This window comes from Triturus cristatus, chromosome 2_1, assembly GCF_964204655.1.
Source record: "Triturus cristatus chromosome 2_1, aTriCri1.1, whole genome shotgun sequence".
Classification (NCBI taxonomy): Eukaryota; Metazoa; Chordata; class Amphibia; order Caudata; family Salamandridae; genus Triturus; species Triturus cristatus.
The window spans coordinates 994,163,427-994,174,629 of NC_140581.1; the positions used below are offsets into that span (position 1 = coordinate 994,163,427).

The 11,203-nt window shown below is 43.2% G+C and overlaps 1 protein-coding gene across 1 annotated transcript; it reads left to right on the forward strand.

The window, feature by feature from the left end:
- Nucleotides 1-3,746: 3,746 nt before the first annotated feature.
- Nucleotides 3,747-5,294, forward strand: LOC146866203 (endogenous retrovirus group PABLB member 1 Env polyprotein-like). Its single transcript, XM_085640807.1, has one exon. The coding sequence runs from the start codon at nucleotides 3,747-3,749 to the stop codon at nucleotides 5,292-5,294; it is 1,548 nt and encodes a 515-aa protein (XP_085496933.1).
- Nucleotides 5,295-11,203: the final 5,909 nt, after the last annotated feature.

The window sequence follows — 11,203 nt, forward strand, 5'->3', positions numbered from 1 at the left end:
GAGCTTACGTTGGGTCAGAAAGTGATCTCGCCTATGTATTTGTCGACTGATAAGCTCCCGCCGGAATTGAGTTCTCTTCCTAAGTCTTTGTGGGCGACGGGTCCCAACGATGTGGGCCTGTTAGAGATACCGCCTTATGTTGTTCAATTGAAATCGAATGTGCGACTACCACGCATTCCCCAGTATCGTATCTCTCTTGATGGAGAGCGAGCACTATTAGCGATCATTTACGATTTGATCGATAAGGATGTCATTGAAGAAACTCGGGGTAACGTGTGTAACAGTCCTGTGTTACCTATTTTGAAACGAACTGATCCATCCAAGCCTCCTGTGTATCGTTTTGTTATTGATTTGAGGGAGGTAAATAAAATTGTGATTCCACAGTTTCCCGTGGTGCCTGACATTACGGCTTTGCTGACTCTGATTCCAGCTTCTGCATCTTGGTTCAGGGTAATTGATCTGAAGAATGCCTTCTTTAGCATTCCGATTGCTGAGGAAAGCAGAGATCTGTTTGGTTTCTCATTAGGTGGTCGCAGTTTCAGGTTTAAACGCGCCCCTCAGGGCTACTGTGAGAGTCCATCGATCTATAGCCAAGCGCTTAAGAGTCAACTTGATGCGTTTGTGTTACCGGCTGGTGCGGCCTTGATTCAGTACGTTGATGATCTGTTGGTAGCTGCTGACACTGAACAGATTTGCAAAACTGCTACAGTATCACTGTTACAGCATCTATGTGATTTACATCACAAGGTGTCACCTTCTAAATTGCAATATTGTTGTCAAGAAGTAACCTATCTAGGTCACTTATTGTCAAAGGAGGGAAGAAGGTTGACCCCAGAAAGAATTGCAGCGATCGCTCGAATGACTGTGCCAACAGCTCAGAGAGATGTGCGTGCCTTTCTAGGTATCACGTCATACTGTAGACAGTGGATCCCAAATTTTTCACTGTTAGCGAAGCCATTGATAGCTCTTACGTGCAAGGATGTTTCGGCTCCTTTGCCATGGACGGAAGAATGTCAGAAGAGTTTTTCTGAACTGCGTGATGCGTTGTGTTCGGCTCCTGTGTTAGGTACTCCTGATTACAGTAAGTCATTTACACTATACGTTCACGAGAGAGAAGGTTGTGCGTTGAGTGTTTTGACGCAACAATTTGGTGGTAAGCAGCGTCCATGTGCATATTTTTCCTCGACCTTAGACCCGGTAGCTAGAGCGTTGCCGAGTTGCTTGAGAGCGACAGCGGCAGCTGCGGTGTCTATTCGACAATCCGCAGGTCTGGTTATGGATAATATGCTCACAGTGATGGTTCCGCATGCGGTTGACACTCTCCTGAATCGTACAAAAACTCAACATCTGACGAGTGCAAGGTTGTCCGGTTACGAGTTAACACTTTTGGCAAGTCATATACAGATCAAGCGTTGTAATGTGCTGAATCCGGCGACATTGTTGCCGACTAATATGGAATCAAATGATGTACCACCACATGATTGTTATTTGCGAACTGAAGAAGAAACGAAGGGTCGTGTGGACCTGAAAAACACTCCATTGATAGACCCCGATGGCACTTTGTATGTTGATGGTTCATGTTTTAAGTTGCCGAATGGTGATGTGACGACTGCGTATGCTGTAGTGACGTTGAGTACGGTTGTGGAAACTGCGAGATTGAGTCAGAGTTCAGCGCAAGCGGCAGAGTTGATTGCGCTGACGAGAGCGTGTGTCTTGTCTAAGGGAAAGCGAGTGAATGTATTTACCGACAGTCAGTATGCGTTTGGTGTTGCACATAGCTTTGGTCGATTGTGGAAAGAGAGAGGATTTATGACATCGCATGGTACGAAGATCCAACACGGACAGCTTGTGAATGATCTTTTGGATGCACTTACATTGCCTAAACAGGTGGCAATCATAAAATGTAGTGCGCATCGGAAAGTTACGGATGATGTTGGTCGTGGTAATGCATTTGCGGATGAGATTGCTAAGGAAACGGCTAAGAATCTTGCGTCCCGAATGTATGTTACGAGTTCAGTGAGATGGCCGACGGAGACTGGTATATGTGAAGACACTATTGAGAGCGTGAAAGCAATTCAGAATGAGGCCACTAAAACTGAAAAGACCAAGTGGAAAGAAAGTACGGGAAAGTTAGACACCCATGGATGTTGGGTTGACTTGTCGGAATGTCAGAGGTGGATGTTACCAGATGCATATGTGCTAGCCGTTGTGACTATGGCTCACGGTTTGTCACATATTAGCGCGAAAGGTATATGTAAGTTATTATCTCCTGTATGGAAGAATGATGGTATCGCTAAATGTGCTGAGAGGGTGGTTAAGAATTGTATGGTGTGTTTGATGTATAATCCTGGCAAGGGCACTCCCACTCCACCTGGCCATTTTGCCCCTCCTACATGTCCTTTTGAGGTTATCCAGCTGGACTTCATCCATATGGAGAGATGCAATAACCTGAAGTACGTTTTAGTTGTGGTTTGTGCGTTCTCTAGATGGATAGAGGCTTATCCTCTTAAGGATAATACTGCCCTGTCCACAGCGAAAGTCCTACTGAAGGAATACTTTCCTCGGTATGGAATGCCACGGATTGTGTGGTCAGATAACGGAAGTGAGTTTGTGGGAAGTGTGATGCAGAGTGTGTGTAAGGGCCTTGGAATTCGACAGAAATTCCATAGCGCTAATCATCCTCAGGCAGCGGGTTTGGTTGAAGGGTACAATGGTACTCTGAAACTGAAACTTACAAGCTACAACTGGTTTGTCGTGGCCTGATGCTTTGCCTCTGGCTCTCTTGTCGACCAGGGCGACTGTGCACTCTCGAGTAGGGCTTAGCCCATATGAGATTGTGTTCGGCCGCCCTGCGAACATTTGGGGAGTCCCGAGGCCTAAGGCCTTTGATAGCCTTGAGTATCCAATGTTAATTGATTATCTTCATGATCTGACTGCTAAACTGAGGTTAATTCATCAACAGGTCTTTGAAGCTTTACCGGCACAGACAGAGGGTCCTGGACATCGGCTCCAACCGGGTGAGTGGGTTGTTACCCGCAATTTTGGCAGAAAGCGCAATCTGGAGCCAAGATTTGTGGGCCCCTTTCAAGTGTTGTTAGCCACAAGGACTGCAGTTCGGTTGGAAGGTAGAAAGAACTGGGTGCATGCCACCCATACCAAAAAGGTTTCGATCCCTTCATCAGCAGATAATTGGGTGAGAACTGGTATTGCGACAGCGGAAACCGAGACTCCTCTACGTTACGTGCCGTTTAGCGATGCTCAACCTGTGGTAGACAATTTATTGCAGCCGGACACATCTGTTGAGTCGTCAGTTTTGGAGAACTCAAGGTCTGAATTGTCATCTGATCGATTGAACACTGTTTCACCAGCTGAACAATTATTTGAAGAACAGACTCGACCTGGAAGAAGCCGATATTTTCTTCGTTCACACGATAAAGACTAATAAAAATTTTCTGTATTTTCCTTTACTGTTGCCACGAACATTAAGCCCGATTACATCCTTTTCTGATTGTTGCATTTCTTTTTTGTGTACCTTTTTGCAGCTAAGAGAGTTTTTATTAAGTTGAATGTTTGTTTAAGAAAACCTATCATCCGGGTTAACCGTAGGGCCGTGCGGGTACTTCCTTCTGTTTAGCAGGTTCCGGACACTAGGTCAGTTACCCTTTGTCGATTCCTGGGAACTCCTGGGAATTGATAATCGCTACTCAGAACAAAGTGCGTCAAGAACGTATGGACGTTTTTAGAGGATGGCATTCTCTAAGCTGTTGGAAGTAGAAGGGATGTCGGCGCAAAGATCAAAATTGCATATGATTGTGCGAACGAAATGTTTTATGCTTCAGGTATTTCTACTGTTTCTGACTGTTTCTATGCTATTGGTGGGAGGAGTGTATTTTGGGATACGGTCGTTATTGCCTTCCATTTCGCCTACTTTTCCTCCTAAACTGAGTACTATTACTACTGTTTCCCCACATTCCTTTCATCCTCTGCCTCAACATGAACAGGTTAGACGTGCGGAGTTTATGAATAACTCCTTTGTTCAACTCCTACATCAGCATCAGTTGGTGATGAATACTACCAACTGTTGGGTGTGTGGGTTAATGCCACATACCATGGATAGGGGCATTCCGTATTTGGTTCTTCCTTACAGTTCCCAAGGGTCAGCGCGAGCATTCCAAACTATGTTTCGTAGTGCACTAGATTCCTACCCCAGTCGAGAGCCGCGTTCCGCAAACTTTGGTCCTGGTCCGTACCACAAGCCTTTGGCGATAGCGATTGCTGATCTAGATCGAGATATTTTCGATGCATCGCTTATTCCAGATGAAGAGGTACGGGCATATCAAGATCTGAGTGAGACTGAGTATAGTATGTCAGTGGGTGATAGACAGCTCAAGAGCTCGTCTCCAATATGGATCGTACCCCACCTCGGTAATTTCTGCTTGAAAGGTCTTGGTCGAAATCCGAGAGCCCAGCTTGGGGAGAGTGCTTGTACTGACACGTACGTTCTACCGATGCTCTCTTCCCCTGTTTTTCTGACTGCCAAGGGTACCTATTTCGTATGTAATGAGCGTAGATATACATGGTTGCCCCGTGACTTCTCGGGTACCTGTTATATTGCGAATCTTTTGCCACCGACTTTTAAGGTTGCCTCAGACTATCACAAAACTAGAGTTGTGAGAGGCGTTGTCAGTAAAGAGGACACTGCGGGTCAAGAAGCAGGAGACTTCTTTAAGGGTTTCTTGCCGTTTTGGGGACCTATGATTAATAGTAGGAACCTGAGACAGTTGACCCGCGTGGTAGAATTGACTGCTAACATAACTGCGAGTGCTCTTGGTAATTTGACAGCGGAACTTCAGGCGGATAGACTTATGACGTTGCAGAACCGTATGGTTCTAGATGTTGTTCTTGCAGACAGAGGTGGTGTGTGCAAAGTGATTCATTCGAGCTGTTGCATTTTCATTCCTGACAACGCTCCAACCGTTTACCAAGCCATCTCGAAGTTGCATAAAATTTCCGAGTCCATACACGTGGACGAGGGTAATTGGACGCTTCTAGGATGGTTTTGGGGCTTGATATCAACTTGGGGTTGGAAGATTCTGATGATCGTAGGGGTTGTTGTAACGTTTCTGTTCACGTGTTGTCTTTGCGTACAGTGTGGTCCGGCCTTATGTGGCCTCTGTGCTACAACGTGTATAAGACGGCCATCAGTTACCAAAGAGACGTTGATGGATAGAATGATGTTCCAGCAACAGCTGAACGATTTGATGAATATCGAAATCGATTCTGATCTCGACTAGTGCTTGCCTACATGAGGTCAAAAGGAGCGTCTGAGGTTCCGTAAGAATCGGAACGACATTTTGGGTATGTTCGAATATGGACGAGTTTGGTATCTACGAACCGCAAATGACGAGTTTAGTGGGTGTACGCGTTTTCGCTACGCTACTATGTACGGTTCGTCTCATTTGTGGGTATGTCCATCTGAACCCTCGGGTTCCATTTTAGATACGGCGTCCATTTTGTCTCTTGCCCTCAAGTAGCCAGCGAACGGACACTGTCCGCTTCATGACCCTGGGATTCCCAAACCTTCGCGGAGGACACATGTTCCTTTGAAGGTGTCTTTATGATGAGGGGGATGACACGGCAAGGGCAGATGGCCCCGCTCGAGGCTCATCTTCCCGTGCTGGTTTATTGTTTCAGTCGTGCATACATTAGGCACGAGGTCTTTGATCCTGCAATCAAGTTTCCGATATTGCTCTCTACACTGTTTTCTAAACTGTTATGCATCCTTGTCTTTTCCTTTGCATCTGTTTCTGTCCCTTCCTCTAATTCGTTACGGTCAGAATGGAATGTGCTTAATGTGCTTTTACAGTTGGGAACCGGCAATGCTGCTGTAATTATGTTTCGGGTTTCTGAAAACATGAATGCAACCTTTCTGAAGTTTACTATGGGAACTGAGCTGTAACCTTTTGTCCGCCATGTTGTGCAATGACCAAAATGTGTATAAAAGGAGCGATCCACTTGTGCAATTTGAAGCAGTCTCTCAGAACCTACACGCTGTGTACTTCTTGCGATTTCTGTATCCCTGCAGTAAATAAATGCTGATCTTTGACGCCGCAGGAAGTGTCCCGTGTCTCTGTGTTTTGTACGCCGGAGCAGGTAACCCACGAAGGTTTCAGGTGTTGTCCCCTGGCACCGCTGGGCCTTAAGAATAGCCCAGTCCTTCAATAGTGTCAGAGATCTGTCAAGATAGAGTGCATCCCAGACTTCCCCCATATCTTTGTCATGATAAGAAGTCAAGCAGTGATCAGAGTGTGTAGCTAGGAGCTAGTCAGGACCAGGAAGGCGGACTATGCCAAAGTCCTTTGGTAGCCAGTATTGTGTTATGTTATGTTATGTTAAAAGGATTTGTATAGCACACAGCTACTCAGAAGAGTGTCCCGGCGCTGCTTCAGGCAACCAGCAATATCTGCACATGTCCTGTTAGGCCTGCTGGAAGACCCATGTTTTTAGTTTTTTTCTTGAAAGAGGAAAGTTCCATTGTGGCTCGAAGTTAAAGAGGGATTTTATTCCATGTGACCGGCCCAAAATAGGAAAAAAGACCTGCCACCAGCTCTGCCTCCACCGATATGTAACATATCTAATCAGACAATACATGTCTGTCCAGTTTGTGTGGGTTAGACAGTTTAGCTGACTGGTATGCATTTAGTATTGTGGATATATGCCCTGTAGTGGTACCGACTTACATAAAAATATGATATTAGGTAGTCTGGCTCGAGGTGCGATTAGGTGTAGGAGTTTACTGTTTAACTAAATTATAAAAACTACAAGATTACCCGTGCCCTGCTGTGCTGCAGGAGCTGTACAGCTCTTAAACAGGTTGTTTTTTCACATGCTGTCTAGTAAATCTGCCCAAGAGAAAGTTCCACCGTATGCACTTAAAATGTATGTGGGGCTACATGATCATTTTTATTATTAAAATTGTCGTTACATCGGGTGGGTCAGCTTGCAGGCCTGTCACTGCACAACATTAGTAGCTACTTGTGAAGAAGTGAACATGTGAGTAAAAGCCTAACTGAGGTTTTGAATGGAAGACCAAAACATTTACAAACAAGCCCTGTCAACGCCAAAAGGTCTGGCCTTGGCAAGCCTGCAATTATTTCTTTCTTTTTGCAAACATATGATAAATGTTTAAAATAATAAATAGTAAAAATAGTGCCATTTAAAGGTCGTATCCATATGTTTGCAAAGAAGAAAATTCAAGTGACCCATCACAAAGATAAATAAAAACATAAAATTAAATCAGAGATCTGCCCATCAGCTCTGAAGCATTAAAGTGGCTGAACAGGGCGGCCCCAAAACATAAATGATTTTTGAACAGATGAATGGGTGAAGAGGGCCAACCAAACGCATCTATATATAGGCCCAATTGCCAAATTGTGGCTGTGTGCACCAAGGATTGTCCACCAGCAGGGGTTGGAAGGCCATTCATAGCAGGGGTAAGGGACGGACGTTTTTCTAATTAAGGAAATGATTAAAAAAAACAGAAATCCACATAAAAAGCAAAGGTTAAAGTGACATTATAGTTAGGTTAGTTTAGGACATTAATTAATGTTAAAAAACCCAGAAATTAACTGAAAAACACAAAGGTTACAGTGATCTTATAGTTAGGCTATATTTAGTAACAACAAGAGCACCCAAAAAGGTCAACTAGGGACCTTGGGAGTTAAGTGATTATAAACAACAATTGTCCCTAGTCATATGAGGAATAGGGTTAGTAATAAATAAGGACCCGAATCAGTACTTGTCAAGAGAGAGACTTATCCAGCCGGACAGAGGTCATGAATTTTACTAATGTACAAAAATAAGCAAAATTTAAGAAGGTAGATAAAGTGGGACACAAGCCTGCGTCCAGTACATACATTAGGTCATAGAAGCAAAGAGGTTCAGGCATAAATACATAGTTTGCTTATAGGAATCATCAATACTTGAGAAAACAAACATTTTTAAGCAACACCCTTATGTGTCAAAATCATGTTTTTAACATTTCGGGTATTTATAAGTGTCGACGGCGTTTCGATCCTATTAGACAATTGCAAGGATCATCATCAGGACAAGGAACAGTAATGCCTGTACGATAAACCTGAATAACCGCAGCCGCGGTAGATTCAGAACCGATTGTATAGTTAAAAACGGCGGGACGTAGCCGGGGGCTAAGTCTTGTGATTAGTTGTTCAACTTGGCTCAGGTAACCAAGGATCAATGGACCTGGAATGAGGTTCCGAAGAGGTATGCTTAATGGAAAACCGACGATGCGGGAGCAGGAGACCGGCAATGGGACTGCTCTTATAGTTAGGCTAGGCATTGGAATGAGATGTGAGTTAACATTAAAATACAAAACAAAAATACTGAAATACAGCGGTTATAGTTTAGTCAACTAACTATAACACACGCCCCAATCATGCATTGCGTATGACGTCAAATATGACATCATTTGTGGCATGTTAAAATTGAATAAAGGGATGCAAATGTGGGTTGGGTGTTTTTGTGAGGAGATAAGTGCAGGGCCTGGATGAATGACAGTCCCAGTGGGGAACCTATTAAGCACACAGCAGAAGGCACACACATAAGCATACATGGGGGGATTGGCACAGTGGCTGCCTGAAGGCAAAGCACTGAGGCTAACCCCTGCTGCACCCTGCTAAATGCTGTGTGCAGCGGGGGGCGCACGCAAACTCTAGGATGGGGGTTGGCTATACATGGTGGGCTGGGCGAAGGGTCTGGGTCTGGTTGGGTTCTTGTCAAAGGTTAGGTGCATGGCCTGACAGAAGGTCCAACCATCAATTTAAGATGTGTGACTTCTATTTTTTCAAATACTATAGCACACTGTGAGAATTATTGAATGATCTAATAAGTTTACGTGATCATTGTTGGTATTGAACTATAATCACTGATGTCAACAATGATGTCATTTAACATGTCATGAGTAAAGTAATATGTGAGTTCGTAAGCAGTGCATGATATGTATATATGTACATTAACAAGGAATGGCCCATTGTACTGACTGATCAAACTTTAAAAAGGGTCCTCCCGACAACCCCTACGATCACGTTTAGAAAAGCATATGCGATGCGCAACGATCTAGTGAGGAATAGCCCAGAAACAAATAAAACAGAAAACTGCCTGTCCCCTAGAAAAGGTTTCTTCAGGTGCAGTTCATGCAGGGCCTGTACGTTTGGTATTAATACTCTCACATACTTGACACCTTTCTCAGATAGACCTATCGCACTGAGAGCACATTACACTTGCAGAACCAGTTTATGTGTTAAAATGTAGCTATAATTTATTCTACGTAGGAAGCACGAAACTGCAAGTGTATGTTCGTATATTACAACATTTACGTGTGATAGTGAACTCTGACCCAGTCTACCCGGTGGCCAGGCATTTCAAAGCAATACACAACAACAACTTGAATTGCTTGCAGTATTTTGTAATCGATGCAGTGGCACAAAACAAACGGGGAGGCAACAGGGAGAGAACGTTGCACCAGCTCGAATCTAGATACATCGTCAAATTGGACACCAAGAACCCTATGGGTTTGAATATCGGAGAAGATCTGCATAACTTCCTATGAGATATGATAACACCATAGGATATAGCCAGATTAAGCATCTAAGTGACTATCTGCTATAAATGATAACAACTTCAGGGTCTAGCATAAATAATATCTAGGAGGCCCCTTAGGATGATCAGATAATGCTATCAAAAACAAAAAAGTATTATGAATTATGAGCAGCTTTATTAAAACAATGCTGATTTAAGTATAAGATATAGACATCCCTGACAGTGCGAGGTTACTATTGCCATGTTTTTTCAGCTATATCAGGGGTTCCCTGCACAGTATCTCCCCTGTGGACATGTGGTTTTTTACAGCTGTCCGATGTGCAACTGATGAGATTATACAAACAGTATTAGTACTGATAATATACAAATACAACTCTCAGTTGACTAAGGACGACAAAAGGTTTAAGAGTATCCACGACAATATGAGCTGTCGCCATGATATCTAGATTTTTTATTTTGCACATTTTGAACATGTACACATATTGCATGATATAGCACATTATGCACTTTAGAATTTAGACTAGCATTGGCCATTTTTTCTACAGAGCTGCTAAGGTATTTTACTAAGATCCATATTGCCACGATGAGCGTATTTGCACAAGATTATTGCCCCTTTTGCACATATCAGCATATTTGCACATGGCTTAACAAGGCAAGCCCTATTTGCACAATTGCGTCCTTTGCACATATTCAAATAGTTTTAAAATAAACATATGTATTGGTTTTACCTATTGTTAATACATTAACATGAATATAGTCGATGAATTCAAAATGCACTTTGCACTTTTATCTTTATGGCTATGCATGGAAGAAGATAACGATGTGATGAAGCAGTTGAAATGTAATATGGTACCATATGTGAATATAGGCATAAGCAAGGAGACACAAATGGGGGATTATAACATAACAAACAATAGTATATCAAAGTATAACATGACATTAGTGTTTTAGACTGTATACTTGTATAAAACGAGATACGTTCGAGTTGTGATGATTTTAAACCGTGTTTAGCACTGTTATAAAGATGTAAATATGCACAGTATTTTTTCTATGTTTACCAGTGCTGACTACGTCAATGTAAGCGCCACTTTTCCTTTAAATTCCGTTTCTGAAACCTGTGAGTCATATGATCCAGGACACCGCTTTGTGTCCGAAACGTGTCAGAGACAGCACCGGTTGTATTCACTGTAAGAAATAAATCTGGCACCAGCTATACACTGAGTCCGTGTCCCTACTTGTGCACGACTGCATTTGGGAGCTTCGCTTTGGATGTACATATATGTGTATATATCGAGGTAAAGAAGAACTCCTTCCAAAAACCAAAGCCCTTGGGGGGTGGCGCGTTTGCCGGCGGAGAAGTACTGGCTTTCAAATCCTGCATAAACACCAGTAGATCTGTGCTCTCAGGCAAATAAGTCAGGAAACATTCAAATCAGCAAAAAAGGGGATTTATTCAAGCACCATAAATCCTCAGTGACGCGTTTCGACCAGAGATGGTCTTGATCACACACCGGAGTGAAAATACTTGTGTTCTTACATACACTTCCTGAGTAACAATAGACAAAGGACTAAGCACATGTACTGA

What these genes read in the sequence shown, in the direction of transcription:
- LOC146866203 (XM_085640807.1), top strand. Translation starts at nt 3,747, where the DNA reads ATGGCATTCTCTAAGCTGTTGGAAGTAGAAGGGATGTCGGCGCAAAGA.